At 33.6% G+C, this 27,515-nt stretch overlaps 3 protein-coding genes across 4 annotated transcripts in view; 2 read left to right on the top strand and 1 right to left on the bottom strand.

Moving 5' to 3' along the window:
* LOC123682677 (intraflagellar transport protein 56) overlaps nucleotides 1-2,249 on the bottom strand; it is a 29,912-nt gene extending 27,663 nt beyond the window's left edge. Inside the window, exons 1-3 of the mRNA XM_045621433.1 lie at nucleotides 2,117-2,249; nucleotides 1,923-2,066; nucleotides 1,703-1,871 (exon numbers count right to left, since the gene is read on the bottom strand). Coding sequence (XP_045477389.1) covers nucleotides 1,703-1,871; nucleotides 1,923-2,066; nucleotides 2,117-2,119 — 316 coding nt within the window. The 5' untranslated portion in view covers nucleotides 2,120-2,249. The remainder of the gene's footprint in view (nucleotides 1-1,702; nucleotides 1,872-1,922; nucleotides 2,067-2,116) is intronic.
* A 538-nt stretch (nucleotides 2,250-2,787) lies between these two features.
* Nucleotides 2,788-3,978, top strand: LOC123682688 (cytosolic Fe-S cluster assembly factor NUBP2 homolog). The gene is made up of 5 exons (XM_045621453.1): nucleotides 2,788-3,039; nucleotides 3,096-3,184; nucleotides 3,238-3,419; nucleotides 3,502-3,673; nucleotides 3,734-3,978. Exons 1-5 carry the CDS (start codon nucleotides 2,929-2,931, stop codon nucleotides 3,951-3,953), a joined length of 774 nt encoding a protein of 257 aa, XP_045477409.1. The 5' UTR covers nucleotides 2,788-2,928; the 3' UTR covers nucleotides 3,954-3,978.
* Nucleotides 3,979-19,114: 15,136 nt separating this feature from the next.
* LOC123682682 (actin-5C) lies at nucleotides 19,115-22,446 on the top strand. 2 transcript variants are annotated; one of them, XM_045621440.1, is made up of 2 exons: nucleotides 19,115-19,312; nucleotides 20,965-22,446. In XM_045621440.1, exon 2 carries the CDS (start codon nucleotides 20,977-20,979, stop codon nucleotides 22,105-22,107), a length of 1,131 nt encoding a protein of 376 aa, XP_045477396.1. In that variant the 5' UTR covers nucleotides 19,115-19,312; nucleotides 20,965-20,976; the 3' UTR covers nucleotides 22,108-22,446. The 2 variants fall into 2 exon arrangements, with proteins under 2 accessions (XP_045477396.1, XP_045477395.1); XM_045621439.1 differs by lacking the exon at nucleotides 19,115-19,312 and adding an exon at nucleotides 19,371-19,984.
* The last annotated feature ends 5,069 nt before the right edge of the window (nucleotides 22,447-27,515 follow it).

Here is a 27,515-nt window from a genome sequence, read left to right as displayed (position 1 = left end):
AATTTGGATATTGGGGTTTGAGACAATGATCTTCCTTCCTAAAATATTTTCAGATCTCTACAACTTCCGGTTATACCGGAAACAGACTACTACTTCCTCATTTCAAATGGCACGCTCAGTATATTATTGCATTATTAGATAGCTTTTTTGATGACAATTTCGGCAATGTGCCATACCTTGGGTAAAAAATCAACGGTTCATGAGTTATTGGGATTCTATTTGAAAAAATGGTGGCGATGAGAACTCACATTTTTTGGAATATTCCAGCAGAAACACCTTTTTTTAATTTTTTTTCTTTTTCGATTTTGCAAATACGTAGTATTATAAGACTGTTTGCGGCTTGGACCAAAAATGTACAGGGTGTTTATAAGAAGATCATGAACTTGGACAACTCAAATTCATCAATACTCAAGATTTTCAAATTAGAACCTATGTTTTTTATTATTTCAGTCGATTCTACGTACAAAAATAGTGGGGGTTACTTAATCACACCCTATACCTAAAATGAATACTTTAAGAGTTTTAGAGGAAAAACTTTAAATGAAGAAAAACCGCTATCCAAGTTCATGATCTTTTTATAAACACCCTGTACATTTTTGGTCCAAGCCGCAAACAGGCTTATAATACTACGTATTTGCAGAATCGAAAAAGAAAAAAAAAATCGAAAAAAGCTATTTCTGCTGAAATATTCAAAAAAATGTGGGTCCTCATCGCCACCATTCTTTTTATTAGAACCCCAATAACTCATGAACCGTTGAGTTTTTACCCAAGGTATGGCATATTGCCGAAATTGCCATCAAAAAAGCTATCTAATGATGCAAAAATATACTGGGTGTGCCATTTGAAATAAGGAAGTAGAAGAGATCTGAAAATATGTTAGGGAGGAAGATCATTGCTTCAAATCCCAATATACAAATTTTCAGCTCAACATTATGATTAGTTTTCCATAAACGTCTAATAGGCCATCTCCGTGAATCACCCTGTATATGCGAAATACTAGGAGTTGTGCAGAAAATATGGCAAACGGTACATCGAAATATATTTAGCAGCTTACTTTACATTAATTAAACGTCACGTTGAAAAAAACTGAAAACATTTGGTTGAGAGAATTTCGACATTTCTGGAAATTTTTCTATTGTGGCCCTTCGGCGGGAGACATTGCCACATACCAAATTTTTTCACCTGTTTTATTTTGAGGCACAATTTTGGGTCGTCGATATAAAAAGAAAATGGACGCAAGGAAATATAGTAATTATACAGAAAAAACACTAATCCGAGCAATCAATGCAGTTCGAAATAAAACATTTCAATTCAGACAGCTTCCGAAGTTTACAACATTCCCAGAAAAACTCTTTAGAATAAATTAACAAAAGATATATGGGCGAACCCGAAGGCATTAGTGCACTAACATATACCGCCAGCACTTCATTAAATTTTCAAAAAACGCATTGGCAAACTCGCACCGATTTGCGGGTCACTTTGCCAAATTTTTAAAAATAAAAAAAAGAATTGTGCACCTTTTCATCTGATTCTAACCACAGCAGTCGACAACTAAAATGTTCAGATTAAACATACTTTGCACAGGACTCATTTCACAAAAAAATCGAAAAAGTTACACCATGAAATGTATGAAAAGTGGTGCAAAGTCACACCGCTCTACGGTACTTAATATGTTCGTAATACTCGTATAAGTCCTACGTACCTAAGAAAAAATAACAGCACGCCAAATCCGCAGCCAAATCTTTGATTTCCGAATTGTTTTTTCTTAGGTTGTCATAAATATCCAATGCTTTTTTGTAATCTCCAAGGTGGAAACAACAATACGCCATCCAAAGTTGCAAATTTGGGTCATAATTTTGATGTTGCATGAACTAAAATAGAAAGTTACGCAATATTTTATCAAACAAAAAAGGAATTATTACCTCTAATAATGTTATAGCTCCAGTATAATCTCTTTTCGACAAAAATTCCTCGAACTGAAAAACACTTTTATTTCTATTACGTTTCACATCTTTTTTCGGTTCAGATGTCGAAGGGCTTATGGCTGGTTTAGATCTACTCAAAATCTACAAATAAATTGGTAAGTTATCGAAAATAATCATGCATTTTTGCCTACCATTGTAAAAATTACTTCAGAAAAAACGACTGTTATGAAATGAACATTTAGGTATACATTTTGTTACGGTATGTTTCCATAGTTACCAGTATGATGACGGAAGAATTGTTCCTTCCGAAAATTATAGATGGCAGCGCATATCATCAAGAAATACTACTTTTTGCGTTCGGCTTGCTCTAATAAGCAATTTTGAAGAAATTTGAGCCAAAAGTGGTCGATTACCTAGACTTAGGAACTTACTAGATTTTCAAGTTTGGGGTTACCGCTAATATACCTCAAAGTAAACAAATTAATTGCTATATTGATTATTATATACATCTTGTATTCTTGGGAAATAAAGTTACGGGAAGACTGAAATTTTCAGGACAAATCTTGTATTTTATGAACATATTCATGTATGTGCCCTCTTGCCTTACTTCAAAGGAGAATTATATTACAATTTTCAAAAAGGCTACATTTTCAATTCCAGGAGAAAATGTTTCACTAAGTCTCAATTATCTCTCAGAGTTATAAATATTTACGAGAACCACCAACATTAGCTCCTTAAACAATAAAAATAATTGAGTAAACCATAGTGAATAGAGAACTATTCTCAATAAGAGGATCTTTGATAGTAGCAATGAATAAAGAATTCATTCTTTATTCAATGATTAGCAGTTAACATGTGTTGCCTATGTTTTCTTTCCTGACTTCTCTATCCATAACTCTAACCTCAATATTCTAACCAAACTAATTCGAAACTTGCATGATTTTCTCGAGTGTTGATATAAAAAAATTAAATATTACGAGATCACCAAATTTATTCTACAATCATGTTGGACGGTGTTAAGCATATAATTTTAATTCTTTCTGGAAAAGGGGGTGTTGGAAAATCTACAATAAGTACTCAATTAGCTTTAACTATGAAAGAAAAAGGTTTAAAGGTAATGACATTCTTTGTCCTTGCCTGATTTTTCATGAAAACTATTCAAATTTTCAGGTAGGTCTGTTAGACATAGATTTATGTGGCCCTAGTGTTCCCTATTTACTAGAATTGGAAGGAAAGGATGTGCACCAGTCAGAAGGAGGGTATGTTTACTTTTCGTTCTGTTTTGTTTGTATTTATTTTTCTTTTCCGTAAGATGGGTGCCTGTTTATGCAGACAACGAAAAAAGGTTGTCAGTAATGTCTATCGGATTTTTATTGAATAATAGAAATGCATCGGTTGTTTGGAGAGGTCCAAAAAAAACCGCAATGGTCAAACAATTTCTCACTGATGTCTGTTGGGGCAATTTAGATTTTTTGATTATTGATACCCCTCCAGGTAATACAAAAATTTTAAATATCCATATAAACCTTCATCAAATGTTAATCACCCAATTATTCATGACTGCTTGGTTTTCTAGGAACATCCGATGAACATATAACAATTATGGAAAATTTGAAAGATGTTAAATGTGATGGAGCAGTTATCGTTACCACCCCACAGCAAGTTTCAATTGAAGATGTTAGGAAGGAAATTACTTTTTGTAAAAAAACAGGCATTTCTGTGCTTGGATTGATTGAAAATATGAGCGGGTAAGTTGCAAATATCAATAAATCGTAAGATATTTCCAAGTCAATGATATTTTTTTCCAGATTTGTCTGTCCAACATGCAAAGAATGCACTAACATTTTCAGTACAGGTGGAGGTAAATCTTTAGCCGAACTGGTCAATGTACCTCTTTTAGGCACCTTACCAATAGATCCCAGAATAGGAAAACTAGGGGCGAAGCCTTGCATTACAGAATTCCCAGACTCGTCATCAGCAAAAGTATTTGAAGAAATTGTAGATGCTTTAAACATTCCTAGAGATTGATCAATAAATTTTACAGTTATATTTTTCTTTATGTTAAAATAATTTCCTTATATTACCTACCGAAAAAAATGAATATTTAATTTTCCCACAATACCTATGAATATCATAATATGTATGGAGCAATAAAGCCTAAGATCAATTAAAACAAATAGGAAATTGAATCTTTTGTAAATGCAAAAGGAACAGATGAAAGCATATTGCAAAATTTTTACATTGGTTGGATAATCCTCATTTCTAAAAAATCAAACCATGAATTCACATCTCATAGTGAAATTTTCAATTACATATTATTTGCTGTAGAGTTCAAAATATGAATTTTGACCTTTGAGTCTAAAAATTAAATTAAATGCACCCGCTAACTTTTCTTGTAACATTGGTCAACTTAAATCAGTTACTATACATGGAATAGGAATGAAAAAAAGCACTTCAATTTTTCATTTGTTTCTTTTTTACAAGATATTTCAACATATAACGGAAATCAGGTAATAATATCAATACGAAAAATTATAATAGATTTCTCGTGATGGGATTCGAACCCGGGATCATATTTTCCGAAATTCAAATTAAACTTCAAAAATTCATGACTCGGAAACTATAAGAAGAATATACATATAAGAATCTAAGAAATTGAAGTGGTATAATAATCAAAGGTTCAAATCCCGCCTTTGGATATTTTTCATTGATATTTTTTATACGAGTGGGATAATTTGTGATAAAAACGTTAATGTAATCATACTAAAATTCATGTTTTTTTTTCGATTTATGGTTTCAATTAAACTTTGAACTATTTTTCATTCAGGTTCCAAATTCAACTCAAGTCAAAACGTAGAAAGCGTTTGAATTCTATCGCATTTATTAAAAAAAATAGCCCGAAAATTGTTATCGCGAAATAAGTGATGACAAACCATTTCCAATCTATTTCAGATCTTTGAATTAAAAGATAAGTAGGTGTATCAGAAATCAGGATGTGATGATATTGTAGGTATGTGGTATAGTGGGCAGATTACAAAGTCATGTGGCATTAAACGTATTTTTATCTTATCATTTCGATTCCTTTTTTTTTTCAAAAATATCTAAAATCTTATGAAAATACTTCAAATATTACATTATAATTGTTTAATTCTCCTTTTTTTTTGTAGTTTACTTATTAAATATTTTTTCTTTCGTAAAATTTCGTTATCTCTGAATCTTTATTTCTTTGTGTAAGTAAATATTCATGATAAAAGGTGAGTTTTCATTCAAAAATTCAGCTTTGTAAATCCCGCGCGTGAATGTTATCAAGTTTTTTGATATATTTTGATTTTTTACGGTTATTCGCAGGAATGGTCCATGAAACCCAAGAGGACGGAATTGTCAAGAAAATTGAACTGAAAAGATAGATATAATCTGAAATAGACAAATTGAAATGCATATACAGGGTGGCCATTTGAAAACGAAACAGACGAGATTACAGACGAAATAAAGTTTTTCGATAGAAATGCTCGGACAGGTCGATTTCTGTTTCGAGGGGGACAACTTAAGATGTAGGTTACGGACGCATAGCGCTTCAACCCTTGCTACTACAACCCTCACCCCCAAATTTTGAATAGGGAAGATGGGGTGAGTGATACCTCATTTGAAAGGTATTTTTATACTGATTTCAGCACAGTAATTGTTTTTTCATTTTATGCATTAGTTCTCGAAATATTCTCAACTAAGTATTTGAAAATGAAGTAGTGTTTTCATGGCACTTGTAGTGTTTTGTGAAAAATCGACATTTTGAGCTTCAAAACAACCATGACTGTGGCTTCCTTCCTAACAACTAACTAACGCATGAATATTTCGAGAACTAATGCCACCCTGTATAATGTTTGATACTGATATAAACTTAGACAGTATATTCTAATATACCTCTAAAGTAAAAGGATATGAATAATGACACCTCTATATCGGAAAACTAAAAATAGAACTTTTCAAACATGCCTTATTATGCATGATTCGTTTCAATCGTTTTCTAAAGAGAATTTATTTCTTGGAAAGTGAATGAATTGTTTCGAAGCAAGAATCTACAGGGATTTCCAATAAGAGGTTACATTATTTGATGTAAAAAAAGTGTTTTTTTAAAGATAAATCAATGGATGTTTTTTCATTGTAAAGATGAGGAAGTTAGTTACCTACCTATACCTAATATCATTAAAGTCTTGAATCGATTGGTGAACATTGATGTAGACCTTATTTTTCTCGTGGCCACAAAGAAAAAGTCTATGAAGATATTAAATCATAAGATCTCCACGAGAAATAACAAGGCTAGGAAAATTTTCTTGCAAAATTGTAATTTTTTTCGTTGTTTGTGTTGTAGTGGCGGTAACATAGTTCTGTTTCATTGAAAATTTTCATCGTAATCGTCCACATCCATGTCTTTCAATTCAATCGACGAGGAATCGAGAAACCTGAGTTTTCGTCAACACTACTATAGGTAGTTCTGTCAATATGTGTTTTTCATAGGAAAGCTTTGAGTATTTTTGATTTCTTCGATTTCATATGTTTTTTGGGTTGCTGAATCCAAACCTGACGTTTGGCACTAAAATTTGGTAACGTGATTGAAAGAAATGTATAAAAAATTCATTTTTTGGCGGTTTTTTTGTATTACTCGGAAAATATAATTTTTTGTGAATGAAAAACAGAATGATCTTATTAGCTATTTATTTTAATAAAAAACTCCTCAGATAGTCATCGGCCTTCCTTTTCAAAAACAAAATATATAAAATTTCCTTCAAATTTATCTCATTAAGTTTTTTGTCCAATAAACCGTTCTGACTCAAACAAGAGTTGAAAATTGGCGTATTTTATCTGTTTTTGCAAAAACCTTGTTCATATTAACATAAGTATCCTAACAAGCTTTGTTTTCGAGATACAAGGTGTTGAAGTTTGAAGAAAAAATTAGTTTTTTACTTATGACTCTAGTATTATTACATTCATTGTTTAAATTTTTAGGTATTGGAGTCTAGATAATGTAATGTTTCGAATTAGGTAAGGATGTCCTGCCAAAATTATCCAGTGGCGTAGATAAGGGGGCAATGATCCTTTTCCTGTTGGAAATCAACACCACTTCCTCTTTTTCGAGAAAATAATTTCATGTCTGAAATCAACAGGGTTTTACCAAAAAAAAGTAACTTGAATTTTTTTCATAGAATGTATCATTTTCGAGATAATCCAGTAAGTACAAAGCAAACACTATACAGGAAATCTTCAAAAATTTTAAAATTTTTCCATTAGTGATAAATGAAAGATCAAAAATTGGCGTAGTTTATTTAGTACAAATATTTATCAGACACTCAAACGATAAAAAATGTTCGTGAATATTTTTTATTGTTCAATTCTGATATATGTCCATATATTCATATTCTTTCTGGAATGTTCAATCGAATGTCATTTGAAAGCGCTAAAATGAACTACGCCATTTTTTTTCATACTTTCATTCATCACTAATGGAAAAATTTGAAAAAATAATTTGTAGATTTTTGTGTATAGTGTGTGCTTTGTGCACGATTATCTCGAAAACGGTACATTATACAAGGTACATTCCATGAAAAAATTCAAGAGACCTGTTTTTCATTAAAACCCTGTTGGTTTCAGAATTGAAATAATTTTCTCGAGAAAAAGACAGTGGTGTAGATTTCCAATAAGAAAAGGCAAGCGGTCATCTAATTCGAATCATTACATTATCTAGACTTCAATACCTAAAAATTGAAACAATGAATGTAATAATACTAGAGTTATAAGTAAAAAACAGATTTTTTTTTCAAACTTTAACACCATGTAGCTCGGAAAAGAAGCTTGTTAGGATATATGTTTTTGTGAACTTTTTTCCTAGGAAAAAGTTTTTCTATCCGACGCCAAAGTTATTGAACTAAAATCTGGACCAGCCTGTATATGTAGACTCACAATCCCATATAATAATTCTATACGATGAAAAAACTCGAAGAGTAGAACATTATCGATTGTTCTCGACAAAATCCTTTCGCGGACGATTTTCCAGGTTGAATTCCCCGTTACAGAGAGCTTTCGCTTCCAAAGGAATCTATCGAGAACTGAACCAGACCAGATGTTGTCTGAGTTCGCATTCACCAACTGTTAATTATTGCTGGCGACTTCCAAACGCATCAAACAGGTAGACACATGGGCGCCCCGCTGGAGTCATTCTCAGGGGGGAGCGGAATAATAATAGAAACGAGCCGAAATTAGAATTTTGGTTCATATAATTTCCAAAAATAAGGTTTTGATATCGTTGAGGGAGGGTTTCGACCTCCCCTGTTATGTTTACAATTTGCTATTCGATGAATATTTCGAATGGAAAAATTCACTACAGTGGCGTAGGTTGATTTGTTTTGTTGATGAGTCAGATTTATTTCCTTTCCTCTAATTCTGTGGCTAATCCGCAATGCCATCGCCAGAACTTTTTGGCTCCCCAGAAAATAAAAATTTCGTCGCCCTGCTTTGCCTCTGGCTCAACACAAAATCAAATCACTACAGGCAATACTTTCTAGCTAATCATCGGATTTTTTTATTTACCAGAAAAAATTGTTTATGAGAGTGAAGGGCTCTGTAGAACAACCATTTAGTACTACGTATTTCACAGTTTTTCGATTTGATTAGTTATATACTGGGTGTTTCCCAGGGCCGTCGCTAGGGGGCTTGTCGGCGTTCGCTTTACGTTGCCAAATTTTATTGCCACTTTGGGTTCTGGATTATTTTCTTTTCGATTCTCTAATCAGAATGTTAATTCCTCAGAATGGAATGCAAAATATAAGAACACAATTCTATTTCATCACTCACAACTGATCCTTCTTAAGAAATATAAGAAGTTTTATTATTTCATACCAAATTCCATTATTTTATAATATTCTTCATTTTTATATCAAATTATCTAGTGTTGGGCGTGGATGCATTCGAATTAAATAATGGTTTATCCGCATCATCCAATTGTTTTCCTCCATAATCTTAAACAAAAAAAAAAAATTTAAAGCTTTTTCTGAAATCGAAACTGAGCTAGGAACCTGACACTGCAGGACCCACTTTAGGCCGGCAAATAATGGGGGGCGGCATTATCTAATTTTTCTGGGAAATCTGAATTAAATACTTTTTTGATTTGAATGAATTTCACAAATGATTTTTTTTTATCAAATTCACTAATCTTAAACATCTTTGCATCGTGAATATCTGTAACATCTATTCGAATTCAAAATAATTGTTCATTCACATCATCCGGTTTAATTTCATCATATCAAAGAAAAAAAAAACGAAATGTTCGAGAGTTATATATAGTCAAAACTCAGCAGAAGGATCTGAAACCTGAATTCAATTGATATATTTTTATTCATTAGGATTCAGTTGAGCACGTTTATTGTTTATCGCATTCCACTTATCCTAAATAATCTATTGGATTAAAATTTGAATCCATAAAAAAAATTACACTAAATATACATTCATTTTTTCTAAAATACTTTTCAAAAAAATGTGGGGTTTTCCACACTTCCACACATGGGCGCCCGCAGGGGGGGCCAGGGGGGGAGATTTTGATTGCCTCATTTTTCAGCACAACACCCTCAATATTACTTCCTCAATCCTAAGGACATGGAAAAAAGGAAATTAATGGATTCACAACAAGTTTCCGGTTTTCAAGGACAATCATGGACGCCTTATCGTTTTTCAGGAATTTTCATTTTGCCTCCCCTGAGAAAAATTTCTGCGGGCGCCCATGCTTCCACACTGAATCTTTGAAAACAAATTCACCAAACCAACATCCACCCCAAATCCCCTCCCCCGCTCTTTTGCTTAGTACAAAATCTCAAACCTGAAAGGGTTTCGATTTATATTTTTGCCGGGGCGGTAGAAACGCTTAAGCAGGCGCTGGACCCCGATTATCCAAAATTAATTTTCAGTATTGTGCAGAGTAAGCAGTATTCTGTTAGGGCGGCAAAATGGGTCTCTGTTTAGGGCGGCAGTTTGGCTAGCGACGGCCCTGGTGTTTCCCAATTAGACGTGAACCTTAGAGAACATGTAAGTATGACTCATTTGCTGTCGTTTGAGCCATATTTATTGATAACCAAAAATCAACAGTTTCCGAGATATTTGAGTACCTACTTGTGATTTTCAAAATATTTCTCACCTAATTTCTGCGAATTTCAGGCGAACCGAAGAAATAAGAAACAGGGCACGTGGAATGGTGAAGATCATTTCAAACATAATTTATGAATAAATTTTCTCCTGAAGTTGTCACAATTTCACGTCGAGTGCAATAAACAATTTTTGCACGAGTTGCATACAACATTTTTTCTACGTTCATGCAAAAAGCAAAAAATGATTTATTGAGGTGCGGCACTAGGTGTAGGAAAATGAAAAGCGCAACTTGAATACTTTATTATTAATATCGATTTGCATTGAAACAGGAACTAATACGTTACGAACAATTTAACTCAAACTTTATTTTTACCCTCAATGTTGAAAGTGAATGAACAATTGGTGACAGCACGTTGAAAAGTAGAATGACAGATGAGTGCAATAAAAACTTTATTGCACTAGTGCAATAATAATAATAAAGAACTTCTTTTTCGACTTAAAATAGTTCGATAAAGTTTTGCTTTTTGCATGAATGTAGAAAAATATACTTAATTCTTTCCTTTCCGTTCTTTGCTTCTTTCCCCTTTCAAATAAAAATCTGCTGAAACAAAACTATAGTACCTGCATGGTAACAGAAACCTTTTTAGGAGATAAAGAAGGAATTTGGCAAGTTTTTAAAATAATCCTACATAAATTTTGGAATTCGAAAGTTGCAGGCAAATTTATATCAGAAATTTACTATTCTTTTCTTCATATAGGTACCAACTCTCAAATCATACTAATTCTTATTCAACATCTAATACAGCATAGCTTCGCTTTTTTCATACATATTATATCCTCCTCTGATGAAAATAATCCAAAATTTGAATCAAACTTGGTCGACCTAAAAAAATTGAAGAAAAATGAAGTAAAGTGTGAAATATTTTAAGAAATACAAGAACCCAAATATCTCGGATGCTGAAGTTGATTTTCCGTTATCAATAAATATGGCTCAATCCACAGCAAATGAGTGATACTCCTTCAAGGATCACGTCCAATTTGGAAACGCCCTGAATATTTGAGCCCCATTATTCAGGTTTTCTCAAACTTCCAAAAAGCCTCTGGTTATTCCTCTCAGGCATCTTTTCATATCATCATATCAAATAATTTCATATTAAATCGTATTTTTGAACTTAAAATCGGCTTGTCCAATTTATCATAGGACGTCTGGACGATTTCTTAAAAAATCGCCCTGAATTATTTGAAAGTATCAAGTTCTATAGTTCTTAATGGCGTATTTAATTTGTTTTTTCATAATAAGTCGAGGGCGCATTTACGATTTCAATGAAATTATCACTTGCCAATTTTTTAATTAACTACAAAGAGTGGTACTTTCATGGAAAAAATATTTTGTTTCGAAAAATATATGTCTTGCTTTACTAAATAACTTTGCGCCCCTACAATTTGGCGCTCTGGCAAAATGTCCGGTATGCCGTTAAGAGAAGAAATCTATAATTTATTGAATCCTCTCCTAATCAAAGGAGGTATCTTCCGAACTAAATGGTTTTCGAATAAAAGGTTTCATTTTGAAAAGCCCGCTATCCTTGTAATTTTTCACAGACACTTGATAGGTACGTCATATACTGTTAACTTTGCTTATCTTTGATATTTGAAATGCAAATGTTGCGCAGCAAAAACTTTTTAAAAATTTAAATTTTAAAACCACATTTTTCGAAAACGAAGTGTGCGCTGATTCATGAATCATGCTTATGACTGAAGAGACTTTCCTATTGATATCGTCCAAAGAGTCACCAGTGTTTCTTTGTATCTTTGTTTTAATGACACTTTGTGTAATCGAGTTACCTTACTTTTTTTTGCGACCCTTGATATTACGGAAATCAAGGGTTTTCCAAGATATTTCAATTTTAATAGGCTGCTATCTTGGCATCTGTCACTTTTGAAGCTGTCATCTTTCGACATTTGACAAGTAAAAACTACAACATTACTGAAAATGGAACGATATTACGACTTGAAATTGTTAAAATTCATTACAAAAATGGTGAAAATTTTGGCAGTCACAGTTAACGAAACTGAAGTCGATTCCTCGTTGACCTTGGAATCGAAAGATTTTGATGACGACGAAGTTTATTTTCAACAAGACGGCGTTACGTATCGCCCAAGCAACGAAACAATCACATATTTGCAAGAAAAGTTTCCTGGTGGTTTTATTTCTCGAAGAGGTGAAATTACCAATTTTTTTATATCGAAATCGAACATCTTATGGGAAAACTATCCATATGGTAACGCCAGTCTAGAAGTACGAATTATTCAACTTTCAACCATAAATCAGGAGGAGCTTTTTTTTTAAAGTAAAATTTTAACGTGAATCATGATAATTTTTTAAATTAGCAGAATAATGCTAATAATGCTTCAAGAAAAAAACACCCTCGATAATAATTTACATGAAAATCAGGGAAATCAGGAATCACTCCAGTGCTTTACTCATTTTTTCGAATATTCTGCTTGAATATTCTATATTTCAGAATTCTGATGAAATTTTGAACGAAGCTTCGAACTCTTCAGATTTGTAATCACAGGAATCTTGTAAATTTATTTTCCAATATTCTTCTTGAATTTTCTATGGTTTTGATGATGTGATCAGTTCGCAATTTTGTATGGACCTTGAAAATGTCATTTCATATCAACACTCAAACTCGCTTCTGTTGGTTTTGTGGTCACAGAAATATTGGGTAAAGTTTTTTCGATATTCTTTTTGAATTTTTCACGGTTCTGGTAACGTAATCAACATGAAATTTTGCATGTACCTTGAAATTATGATTTCCCATCAAAATGCAAATTTTCGTCTCGATCGAATCTACAGTTTTAAAATTATGAGGAACAGATAAAATTTTCAAACGACCATATTTTCGGAACCCCTAGCTTTCCTTTTTTTCGAAAATTATTTTTCATGTGAACGGACTGAATCGAATTTGTGGACAAACTCGTCATCCTTGAGTCGAACCATTTTCGGCTAAAAAACGCTCAAAAATCAAGAATTCATATCGTATTTTCGAAATGGTGGGTTCGATACATTCAAACATAACACTTTTTTCATTTAAAACAAAGAGCCTGTAGAAAGTAACAATCAATTTTGAATAAGAACGAGTTCGATCTGTTCGGGGAACGACCGCTCAAATAATTGTTGTTGCTAGATATTCCAACAATACAATGCTAACTTATTTTCAAATCTCAATATTACATTTCTACAAAAATCAATTTTTTCGTTGATTATAAAAATAATTCAATTGAAGAAAAATCTATGAAAAATATATTATTTTTTCGGAGAAAGTGTAAGGAACTAAGGAAGTGATGCTTTTCCGGCCTAATTCTTGAACTACAGTTCAGGCCAGGAAGATTCACATCGTTATTTTAAATTTATACCATTAACATATAGGTGAGAATAATTAAATTGATCACAAGCTTAACTAAATTAACATTGAAATAGTTGACAATTTAGATTTAGTAGGCATCGGAACAAATTATGGAAAACGGAAGTTACTGAAATATAAAAGTTGGCATTTGTCGCTCAAAATGGACAATTATGGAGAAGTTCCTTTCGTCTTATTTGACAGAAAATTCGGAAATTATTCGATCGTTTATCCTATAGCACATGTAAAAATAGTAACACACATTTTTTCTTATATTACTTCATTCATCAACATAGGTAGTCACCTTCAAGAGTAATGCCTTCGTGTATTTTGTGTCCCAAATTCCTCGTCCAATGAAGGGACTTCAGAATCCCTTTGAGCCAGAAAAAAATGAATGCCACATTTTCGGGTTCGATTTTTGGGATAATTAATTTGAAAAAGAAAACATCCTCATAAATTCCACTGTTTTCTATCTGCATAATATAAGAGAAGAATCGAAAATGACGTGATAAGAAATGTTCCCATATATATCATAATTTTTTTATTACTGATGCTAATATGAACATGAAATAAAAACATTCTACTTATCTTTTTTCAAATGTAAACCATAAAAATTTCTATACCATTAAAAGAAATAATAACAAATTCAAGTACTAATTAAAAAAAATTATCATCAATTGAAAGATTTTGCCTTTTCGAAGTGGGGTAACCGCGACCTGAGTCAACACTAGTTTTGAAGTCATGTTGCAATTTCTTGTTTTTTGAATGTTTACCATGACAATTAAAAAAAAAACAAAAAAAATATTTTTTTCCTTTTCAAAACTCTAAAAAAAAATATTAGTTTTGAAATCATGATGCAATTTCTTGTTTTTTGAATGTTAACCATAAAAATTATTATTAAAATTTATTATTATTAATTAATTAATTAAATTAATTAATTATTATTATTAAAAAATATTTTTTTTCTTTACAAATCTATGCATATAACATGATACACACATTTTTTTAGCAAACTATTATAAAAATCATCAAGTTTCAGTTTCACAGGGCAAATCAACACGTGCCTATCTATGATTATCTGCGTTTCTCAGGTAATTAAAATATTCGGTGGCCTTCAAATCTATTTTTCATCTATTTCAAATCTATGAATGTTTTTCTTTGAATGTGATCAAAAGAAAAAAGCTGTTAAATCTGGAGACCTTGGTGGCCACCGAATATTTCAATTATATGAGGTTCACATATTATCATAGATAGGGCGAGTGAAACTACTACTTTTCATGATTTTCATAGTTTGATATGAAATTAATATATTTTTGAAAAAGAAAAGAAGGCGATATTATTCGGTATAGAAATTTTTATGGTTTACATTGAAGAAAATTAGTTTGAATCATAATTTCAAAACCAATTGCAATAAAACAAGAATGATAACACCTGGAATTCAACTGAAAAAAAGTGCTGGTAGAATGTTTTCATTTCATGTTCATAGCCATTAGCCAAAGTAATAAAGAAGTTATGAGAACTTTTCATTTCACGCTATTTTCCAATTTCATCTTATAGCTTGAAAACTGTTAAATTTATGAGGTTGCAGTTATCACCTAATTAATTCTCTCGAAAATCGAGCCTGAAAATGAGTCATTCATTTTTTTAGCTCAAAGGTACTGTGAGATTCACTGGTTAGACAACAAATTTGGGACACCCGATACAGCATTGTTCTAACAAAAAACAGTATTTTATCAATATGTATACGAAACTCGTTTTCATCCATTTTTCAAACAGCAACAAATGTAGCATCACTTAACCTTCAAAATCTCGATTCAGACTCAACTAGATATTAAAAAAAGTGGAATGGCACTATTCACTATGTTTTCAGCTGATTTATGCGTATAAATTCAAAAAATCATTTCCTTGAAAATAGGTACTGAAGATTTCTCGACTTATATCTGCAGTTGTTTGTAAGCGGTGTATTGTTGGCTCCGATAAGTAGTGGTTAATTTTTTTGCTTGAAATTTTCTAAATTTAAACATAATTATTCATTCATCAGAAAACACCAAAAATAACTATACCTATAGGTATGAATATGTGCAGAAGGACGTGAAGAACTTAATATTGACTTAATTTCAAATTTTCAATTCAATTCAAAAATTTTCAAAGATGCATGAAACTGAAACAACACCTACGCACCTTATATTCTAGAACTTGAAAATATTTCATTCAATATTAAACTGCAAAAAAACATGTTTCCGATTTATAGAATATAATATTTTTTCGGCAACCGTCCGGGAAGTGCTCACTTCCCGGACGCTTTTTCTCTGAGAAAGTAGCATTTCCCGGCCTAGTCCGGAAAGTACGTACTTCCCGGACTAGTCCGGAAAAGAATCATAGAATCCATAGCAACCGAGATAACGGCTGACAGTTCATATGAAATTAGTTGTCAAAAATTTGCATGTTTTTTGATCACAATCGCAATAAAATATGGAAAGCAGCAGCGATAGTGTTATTTTACATGGTTGCCGAAAAAATATTGTACGCAACACGCCCGAAAATGGTTTTTTTGGACTCACAGACTTCCAGGACTCGCTTACGCTCGTCCTGGAATTTTGTCTATTCGTCCAAAAAAACCATATTTTCCGGACTTGTTACGTGAATTACTAATGTATCATTGAAAAAAAATCTTTTCAAATTTCATTCCTTGAGAGTTGTTTTATATTACGTCAAATTCAGCTAAGAATCGAAAACTTCGAAAAGTCAAATCTAAAACAAAACTAAGACTATGATGAAAACTTTTAATGTTAGATTCGATTATACTGAAAGTGCATGTGCTCGTTCCCTTCACAGAACGATGATATAGCCCTCTCTACAATGTTACATAAAATAGTGCTACTAAGTGTGACAGTATTGCCAATTGACTTGTCTGGGTATTTACTGTAATTTTGGAGGATTATTAAGCTTTTCAAAAAATTGATGTGCAGGGTGTTTCAAAAGAAGTAACATGAAAAATATGGACCTGAGTCAGCGATACCGATAAGGCACTAGAAGTGATCCATTGTACTTTATCCTATACTCATTTCCTGAAATTTTTATGAAAATCCATAAAGGCGTTCAAGAGTTAAGCCGATCGAAAGTTTCCGATGAAAAACACAAAACAGCCTTTATCTCTCAAACGAAGATATGTACCTACTAGAGTCATATTCCAAACACTGATTCAAACTTTCCAAAATGTCTTACATCTTCAGTGAAAGCCTGTACAGTTATTCGTGGAAAACTCTGTATATTTGTACACTCTGTATAGTTAATAAAACACGACATTGAACTTAACCCTTTTTAACATTATCAATTATTTTCAGAAGTGCCTTCGAAATTGAAAAAATATTTTGGAAACACGAAATAATGATAATTTAAAATTCTTGGGCGGTCATTCCCTGAACATCCTATCGTTTTTTTACAATGTCCGTAATTTTTGTAGCTTGGAAATGGTCTCAGACATACTGATGGCAAAAAGACCTAATTTTCTGGTTAGGATCGGATTTCGAATGCCGCGGTTAAGTTCGTTAATGCATTTAATTTGCATTTAGATGATTCCAAACTACGTGCAGAATTTCAGGTTGATCGAGTAATCGGAACCATAGAAAATTCCTGAAGAATACAAAAAAATACTTCCGAACCAACGCAGTGTTCATATGAAAAAACCAATTTCAAGCTCCGTGTGAATTTTTATGCTGATACAATCATCAAAAACATAGAAAATTCGGAAAGAATATTGAAGAAGGAATACCTAATATTCGGAGCACTGATGGACAAGTAAAGAACGCGAAATATTGAAATCAAATCCCCAGGCGTTTCATATTTGCGCATGAGTGAAAGAGTTGAAATTTATATGAAATTACTCACTACCCGATCAAAAATAAGTTCATACCAATATTCATTAACATCGGATTATTGAAATACCTATATCGGGAATTTCACATTCGTCTATGCTCAACATGTACCCTTCGTCTGGAAAAGTCTAATTTTCTATGAGACCATCTACGGCCCAAATAGAATGCCCATACCAAATTTCAGTGAAATCGGATGATAATTCTAGAAGTTAGAGCTGTTACAATGATAACCGGAAACGTACTTACAGACAGACACGAAATCAAAGTTGTTGAGAATAGTCTCAAAAACGATCGCATTCCTCTACCTTCGATAGACTCGGAAGCAAAATAATGATAATCTTCAATTACCACACATTTTCCACAATTATAGTAAGTACAGGAAACTGCAATTGTTTCGCCACACTGGCTTCAACACTTGAAACCAGTGTGGCTAAACAATTCTTTTTCCTGTAGATATTAAAATTAAAGGTAATCACTAATCATTAGGTAGCTACTATCTATAGACCATAAGATTCTGCTTGACATCCACGCATTTTTAGGGTAAGTTCAACTCTCTCTGTATTAATCGGAAAAAACAGAATATTTTCAAGGTCTGATACGCATTTGAACGATTTATGTTCTGTCTGAATTAAAAAGATAATTTAATTGTTTTACAATTAATCCTCTTTTTATCTAATCTATAGTAAGACAGTTTATCAAAATAATTTTTTCATTGTGTATTCTGGCTTTTCCATATCCTCAATTTCCGTTTATCTTCCCATCTTTGAATGATTCAGTATTTTACAAACTCCTAACAAGATGAGTTTCGATAATTTCTATACCTACCATATATTACATACTATTAACCTCATTCACACATTTACGCTGAGATGATTTCTATTCGATACTTTTATTCATATTTAAGAGAGGAAATCGAATTTCTCTTACTGCAGAACCCTCTGATTTTTTTCTGTCTAAACTAATTTTTATCATTCATCTCTCTGAAAATTCATGATGATTGAATAACACTTGTTTTCATCCATGGAAAAAACGGAAGAGTCAGACGTTTTTCCTATGCATCTTATCCTAACTTGTTAGTTTTTTAACACCGATTTCCGTTATGAATCACTCTTGATATTATGAAAACCGAATCCTTATCTCATGAAACATAAAGAGGTTGACGTAGATCCGATACAGCATATTTAGAAGAATGTAGCTTCGATACGAGGAAGCTGAGTCATTACGACCAAATTTCCACTATTGATCGGAGTGAATCATCGAAGAAATATATAGCTGCTAAGTTCCAACCATGAATTTGTCACCCGGGAGGAACAACTGTAGACTGTATCATTCATATTCGCAAAAGGTTCTACATAACTCTTCAAGTATTCAAGGTCAAGGATCGAGGCCAAGAACACGTCAATGATCATTTATAACGACGATTCGAAAAATATTCCCTTGCATATTCTATGATAGTCTCAAAAAGATATAGAGTTAGGAGTTAGTTGATTCCTAAGGGAAAACATATAAAGGAAGACACAGAAATATGCACAAATAACCGGCTGTCGTCTTTTTCAGACGCGAGCCATTGAGTTAGGTTAGGCCATAACCACCAATGAAATCTCACTATACGGTTTATGCCCATATATGGTCACGTTCGTGAATGAGTCGTCTGGAGGGGCGGACGATTCCATTATTTCCGTTACGAGGGGAGGTCAACTCACTATGAAATTTATTCATTTGTTTTTATTAGGATTTTTGTTAATTTGACATGCTCATTAATTTTACGAACTGTCAAAATAGAATAGAATTTTAAATAATAGGTGAAATTTCAAGAAAAAATATCGGGAAAATTTGAATTTTTCACGAAGACTCCTGGACGATTCCATTTTCAAGTGCATTTTCATCAACTCAGCGATACCGGTACCGGCTTCTTTCTCATTCTTATTCCATTCGTCTTGTTGGTTATTGTGATTTTGTGACGTGTCGTAATTAAACGGTAAGATCATGTTTTCTCATATATTTAAGGGATATTCGATTATTTTGCCTATTGTAACTAGTGTTTTTTTCGGTGACAATTATTTCGTGTTTTTCCGGCTATTAGTTCGTAAGTTTTACCGGTGAAATCACTTGTCAAAGGGGCGTAGCACCTGTTTCCAAACCGTTCGGTTTGGACTAAGTTCTATTTATAATCAACTGTTTTATAAATAAATCGCCCTGTGCTTGTAATACCGTTTAAATTGCAATTCCAAGAGTGCTCTTGAAACTGTTTCAACTGCTTGGAATTTACAACTGATCTTGCAAGCCTAGCAAGATCAGTTAATTCCCCCATCAGATCGATAGATAATCAGACGATTCCGAGGATTTACACTTCTTGAAAATTGATAAAATAAAGTTTTTCGTTTGTTTCGGTAGAATTGTAGATACGGTGCGGGGTCAGGGGAGGGAGGGGAAACGGTGCAATGCATTGCCTTATATGGTAATGTTGCTCGTCATTGGCGTTCCGCAAGCAACGATACTGCGCTCTGCTGCCTGGTAGGGATACTGATTATACGCTCTTATATATACGGGGTATTCGAGTTCAGTTACTCAGATTCGTTGCCGCTACGACCACAGTAAAGGGTGTTGTGTGATATTTTGTACATTTTTACTTTTTAAACTTAAACCAAATGTAAGTTTGTACAGAGATCGAGTTTTTTCTATTACGTTACTTGCGGTTTTTCGTTATCAGCGTTATCTTGTAGTGATGATATTGTGAACTCTGGGAGTGGCTCTGTGAACGTTCGTTGGATTTTTTAAATGGATTTCGGCTTTTAGCATTGCTCGATTCGATTAAATTTCCGTTGAGATATCAGTGAAATTGTTTCGGCCCATCTGAAGAATCCCCCTAACTTCGTGAAGTTGATCGTTGGTAACCTTTATTCGCTACCTGAGTGAGAAATGCCGACTAATCGATAATACGTTGATTCGAATTTGGCATCCTATTGTTACGATACGAAGTGTTTTTCGTTCGCTATTTCGTTTTCGATAGTAGAGGTAGTTTCTTATAGATTAATTTAACGGTTGCCGGTTTAGAATTTCTTCTTTGTTAGGAAGGGAACATTTTCCTTCGGATCGAGTTTTTTCCTTACATAATGACTAAATGAATTTACTAATTTCTTGAAATTCTCTTGATTCATAGCAGCTACTACCCTTAATTCAGCTTGATGATTGTTTTGTCGTGTTATTATTCATTTAACTTCATCAAAGTTTCTGATAATTCGTGAATCAAATTAATTCTAATATCGATTCAGGAATAGTGGAATTATCGCGAATTTTGCAGAGTTTTATTCGTAGATTTGGGAGTATATTCACAGACCCGCCCTTTAATTTTGAGGTTATTTTTTTAGTTTTTGAATTCAGTGAATTAACTTTTGATTTTTCTTGCAGAACTGAACAAATATGTGTTATCATTCATTTAACTTCATCAAAGTTTCTGATAATTCGTGAATCAAATTAATTCATATATCGATTCAGGAATAGTGGAATTATCGCGAATTTTGCAGTTTTATTCGTAGATTTGGGAGTACGTTCACAGACCCGCCCATTAATTTTAAGGTTATTTTTTTCAGTTTTTGAATTCAGTGAATTAACTTTTGATTTTTCTTGCAGAACTGAACAAATATGTGTGACGAAGAAGTAGCCGCCCTCGTCGTCGACAATGGTTCCGGTATGTGCAAGGCCGGTTTCGCAGGGGACGATGCACCCCGTGCCGTCTTTCCATCCATCGTCGGCAGGCCCAGACATCAGGGTGTGATGGTCGGTATGGGACAGAAAGACTCCTACGTCGGAGACGAGGCCCAAAGCAAAAGAGGTATCCTCACCCTGAAATACCCCATCGAACACGGTATCGTCACAAACTGGGACGACATGGAGAAGATCTGGCATCACACCTTCTACAATGAACTTCGTGTAGCCCCCGAGGAACACCCCGTCCTCCTGACCGAAGCCCCATTGAACCCCAAGGCCAACAGAGAGAAGATGACCCAAATCATGTTCGAAACCTTCAACACACCAGCCATGTACGTAGCCATCCAGGCCGTGCTCTCGCTGTACGCTTCAGGACGTACCACCGGTATCGTCTTGGACTCCGGTGACGGTGTCTCCCACACAGTACCAATCTACGAAGGGTACGCCTTGCCACACGCCATCCTCCGTCTGGACTTGGCCGGTAGAGATTTGACTGATTACCTAATGAAGATCCTCACCGAACGTGGTTACTCGTTCACAACCACAGCCGAAAGAGAAATCGTCCGTGATATCAAAGAGAAACTGTGCTACGTAGCCCTGGACTTCGAACAAGAAATGGCAACGGCCGCCAGTTCCAGTTCCCTAGAAAAATCCTACGAACTTCCCGACGGTCAGGTCATCACCATCGGCAACGAGAGGTTCCGTTGTCCAGAAGCCCTCTTCCAGCCTTCCTTCTTGGGTATGGAAGCCTGCGGTATCCACGAGACCACCTACAACTCCATCATGAAGTGCGACGTGGACATCCGTAAGGACTTGTACGCCAACACCGTCCTCTCAGGAGGTACCACCATGTACCCAGGCATCGCCGACAGGATGCAGAAGGAGATCACCGCTCTAGCCCCATCCACGATGAAGATCAAGATCATCGCACCACCAGAAAGGAAATACTCCGTATGGATCGGAGGTTCCATCCTCGCTTCCCTGTCCACCTTCCAACAGATGTGGATCTCCAAACAAGAATACGACGAATCCGGACCATCCATCGTCCATAGGAAGTGTTTCTAAATTATTGATTATTTCGTTTCTACATTCCATTACTCCGTATGTTTCACTTCTTGTATTATAGCCGCCGATAGGATGCCGATCAACATCGATATTTTTTTTTTTTCGTGAGCTGTCATGTTATACATGAGCGAGTGTATCTGGATTTAGGCAACAAGTGACACATTTTTTCATGCACTAGGCCAAAGTATTATTCTATCCTTATTTTGTAATTTATTCCATGTGCAGATTCAAGACTTTATTATTATTACTTTTAGGCTAATACTTATGGGATAATAAATAAAATTGTAAAACAACTCATTCTTTTTTATATCAATAAATTATTATTTAATATCCTGCCAATTTGGAATTTATTTTTCTCGAGTTCAATACACCCAAATATCTTCTTGTCTAGGGTGATGATTCATTCACTATAAGAAAAAGAATTTCAGAAATAATTTAATCACGAGAATTTTTTCACCTGCTGATGGGTGTCAAAATATTTGTTTCCAAATTTAAAAAATTAATCACTTATTCAGATAATAAAATAAAACTATTTATCTAAGGCAATTTTGAATTTCTACCAAGAAAAATTCATTAATATTTATCACCTGTTAGGCTTTTAAACTCCTTTCATAAAAATAATTCAAGACAATTTTAGGTAGTGAAGTCCTTATCTAAGTTTACATGAGTCATTTTTACGAATATTTCCCTCCTGTCAAAAATTCTATGTATCTGGAGAACAATTATCGAAAATTACAGCGATAATTGCATTGTAGGAAGCGAAACTGCACTGCGATAATTGTTCTGTTCATAGATGCATAGTTTCTATGCATCTTACACAGTTCGAATCTATGGCAATTCCATTCTACATCAGTTTGACAAGTAATGTAACAGTTCATTCGGGAAATATTCCTCCGAATTACACTCGTGCATCAAAATGACCGGATAATTTCGCATTCCAGCGTGTTTTCTTTGAAAAACTGCATTCGGTCATTTTCATTTTTGGAGAAAGAGCCCTCCACCTTCGGTGTCGGGCTCTTTCTCCAAAAATGAAAATGAACTCATGCAGTTTTTATGACAACACGCTGTCATGCAAAATTATCGGTAATTTTGATGCACTTGTGCAATTACCTACGATAATTAAAATTACGTTGTTTTATGTAAGGTATCCAAACATTATTATGAAAATTAAATTTTTCTAAGTATTCCTTTATCTGAACTGGATAAGGTGACAATGCTGATAAATCGAATCTTTTACTAGTACCTAGAGAATGGAGATGGTTTCTTTGAGGGTGCGATTAACCTTCAATTTGAAAGTTTTTTCTAAATAAGATTTATTTATTAATTTTATTTTCTAAATAAGAATGTTATAACGACTTTACAGTCGTAAATAAAACTATTTTAGAATAGTTTATTAAACTATTATTATTATTAAACTATTTTAGAATAGTTTATTGAAAAGAATTGTTCGTTTTTTATTATCTAAAAAAGTTTGATCGTTGATATTTCATAATTTTGATCTGATCAATAAAAACAACTCAAAAACCTAATGTTATCCAGATAAAGGTAGATACGTAACTAGGTATTACGAGGTAAACGGATCAATTCGTCATTTCTTATTTGTACACCTGACGCACATAAACATTTTGAGATGATTCGATCACTGATGTGATTTGATCAGAATAAATAACTGATTTTCCGAAATTGAAACCTGATTGATAAAAACATTCCTCTGTTGAGATCATCGATCAGTAGATTAAAATAGAATTGATGTCATGTGTGAGGAGCCGTTCATCTCATCATGTATTCCTTGATCTGGTTAAATTTTTGGCTCGTTCTAAAAAAATTGCGACTAGTAATAAATTGTGTGTTCGCCTGATTTGGTTCGAGGTTTTATTGGAGGTTGAAAGAGATGCTTTCTTTGTCCAAAAAAGGTATTCTGAACGGCATTCTTTCAATTTCATACCATTTATGATATAGCCTCGCAAGAACACCAACACCCGAGATATCAGCGATAATTGGGCAAGTTGATTTTCAAAAAGGCAAAAAATTTTTCGTTAGCATCGTTTGATTGTCTTCTGGAAGTAGGTTGTAGCTGAAGTGGTTTCGGATTTTTCTCTCAGCAAAACCAACGTTTTTATTAGATATACTGCCTTTATACGATTATGTTGGATTCTGTGTTAGATTCACTGATGAAGAATCAGTGGTCAACTCAAGTATGTCCGACTGACCGTACTTGAATTTGATAACTTTCAAATTTCAAAACACTTGTGAATTTGAAATTTTTGAGGTTCTTTTTTTGAGTTAATTAATGAGCTTGGCAGAATCCTCCCAAATGATACATAGGTATAGATTGACAACTATACAGGGTGTTCAGGAAAATGTGGGAAATCTCTCGGATTCATATTAAACATAAAAAAATAAGATGACAAGTTCCCATCATTTTTTTTTCTAGCGACGGCCCTCCCTACGAAGATACGGCCTCCTAAATGACGTCACTGGAACTATAATTTAAAGAAAATTTGATATGATGAGCAGTAGTAAGGACCTCTCAAAATCCAGCCCTTAAATTTAAATAAGCTCTTTCAGTTTACCAGGGGCGGACTTCTTTTATAGCTCAAAATTCATAGATCGTGTAGTTGATGATCTGAACCTATGCGTTATAATCGAATTCTTCAAATAACCAGTGGCGTAACTAGAGTCAACTCATGGGTGGGGATAACCACCACTTTGACAAAGCAAGATCTTTCAATTTTTATAGAATTTTTTTTTAATTGTTACTTAAATTTTTTTTTTCATTTTTCTTATCAATTAACACCCCCCTCCCCGCTCGTTACGCCTATGAAAATAAAAGTATTGCATTAAATCGATGAGAAGTTTTTCTTGAACAATACCTACTACGAGTTTGGTTCGAAAAACATTGCGAAAAGTAGATGAAGTTTTGTTGATTGATCATAAGTAAAAGGTTTTCCAATGAGAGGTTTAATTTTGATATTAAAAAAAGAGTATATTTCAAAAAAAATTAATGGATGTTTATTTCATATCAAAAAGGAAGGTATGCCATTAAAGATGGAAAAGAAAAGATATCATCCAAATGGCCCTATCCCTCAGGAAAGCCGAAAAAAGTGATGATATACAGGGTGTTATAATTGAAATATCGAAGTTGTTAGTACTTTCTGATATAAGCGACAACACCGCAGTTCTGAAAATATTTTAGGTCGATAGAGCAATGGATCTCAACCAAGAAACCAAATTTTCCGGATTACCATCGACCGTGGCTCAACCTGTATGGGTATATACAGTGTGGAAAAGCCAAATAGAAAAAATGCATTATTTTGGTTACTGTACATATTTAAGGGAAATTTTGAAACACATCGAATTTCAATCTTAAATTGCCATTCGAATTCGTAAAAATACGGGAACCCTACCTTCAACCCTTTTCGAAAGATAGGTACCAACCCCCAATTTTTCAATTTTTTGATACATCGTGTGAAAGGTCTTTTCATTCTCTAGTTATCCCTTTAAGATGAGGTATCATTCGACCCCTGTTCCTTTTTGAAACTCTTGGGGTTGTAGCGCTCCCTCATAGGGGGTTGCGTTTTCAATAATACACTGTAAAGTAACATGTGTCTCCCTACAGTGAATGTATTCATTTCCGATATTTACTATAATCTGAGAAATATCAGGGTTGGCTCCTTCTCAGTGTTGGAACCTGAAAATTTTCAACGGGGGGAATTTCAACATCTAGGGGGGCAGAGCCGTGTCTAGGTGCTATTGCGCCCCCCATTTTCGAAGTTTTTTTTCATCCATTATATTTTCTTATAGTATTTTTTTGTTTATAATCTAAGTAATATATTTTCATTGAAGTTTTGAAATAATACACAATATTATACAGTCTGTATATGAATAGTTGCGAACAAATTCGGGGAGTTTTTCATATACAATTTTTTTAAGCCTCCACCTGCTTAGTTACAGCCCCCTAATGATAAGAATAGTAAGAAAAGTAGTCTTCAATTTGTGAAAAATTTATATATATATTTTTTGGTTATTGATTTTATATTTGTACCAGTTCCCGATAAAAATAATTGAACCTCCACAACTCTAGCGTATTATCTGTTGATATTTTTTTCCTCAAAAAATCGTGAATTTTAGCAAAAAATTACTAGATACATAATTTGTTGAGAATGGAGTCAGTTTATCCAAAATTAATTCCTCATTGTGAAATATGAATAAAGAAAATGTTATGCGAAACAAGTTTGAGGGGTGGCTTTTTCTACCACTTGAAATCAAAGAGGAACACCACCAGCTTAATTTCATTTTTTCATTTTGGTTTTCAGTAAAAACAAAACTACTTTTCGGGCGCTATCTTTAGGGGGCTGTAACCAAGCGGGAAGGGGCTCATAAAAAAGTTTGTATGAAAGACCCACTTTATTTTCTGACAAGGAATCATCCCCTAATATTTTTTCGCAACTTTTCATAAACCCCCTGCACATTATATTAATAATAATAACAATATTATTTTCATTGAAAGAATTGTATTACACATTTTATATTCATATAAAGATGACTCCTGGAGATCTAAGAAATATTATAAAATTTTATCAAAGAAAAAGAAGCCACACTTCACACAAAAATAGACGGTACCGTTTGTCGAAAAAATACTTGATGAAGTGCAAAAAACTCTTGAAAATAAGAGTAATCACACATGCCGACGCGCGGCCGTAATATTTATGATCTGAATGCGGCACCTTTGAACATGCCGATGAACATGACTATTGACTAGATTACGCCACCCTTGAACAAAGCCATATTCATATTATTTCTTACCTTAAAGTTTTGTTGATCTTGTAATTATTTTAGGCTTAGTACGCAAATTCTAGGGAAGACTAGCAATATTTGAAATGTATCCAGATTTATCAGTATCGCTCGTTGTGAGGCGTATACATGAAAACCGAGTTGTGATCTTTCGAATTATTTCGTCTGGTGCTCCAATATTTTTTGTTTTGATATTTTTGAGCGCCCCTGCGGACTTTGCGCCCATGACAAGTGCCACCTTTGTCATGCCCTAGATACAGCCCTGTAGGGGGATAGTAAAAAATTCGTTTCGATTTTGTCAGATAGTTTTTTTCTTCGGAGGGGTATCGAACATGTTCCGGGGTATTGCCCCCCCGGGCAACCCCCTGGATGCTGGTGGGAAAAGTATAAAGAATAATACAGAAACAAGTTGCCATCCCATTTATTATCCAAGATTTAGAAACATCGACAATTCTTATTTTTTGATTTTTTTTCAATAAATATTTTTTAATTACAAAACGTTTCCATTAAAGAAGAGTCAGGTATAACAAAACAACATTAGTAAAAAAATAGTGAATATCATTATTACATAAATTATGATTTGCTTGGCAATTTAAATAGTTTTATAGGCATTT

This window comes from Harmonia axyridis, chromosome 6, assembly GCF_914767665.1.
Source record: "Harmonia axyridis chromosome 6, icHarAxyr1.1, whole genome shotgun sequence".
Lineage (NCBI taxonomy): Eukaryota > Metazoa > Arthropoda > Insecta > Coleoptera > Coccinellidae > Harmonia > Harmonia axyridis.
Note: the sequence above shows the minus strand (reverse complement) of the source record. Positions and strands in the feature narration are given on the sequence as shown.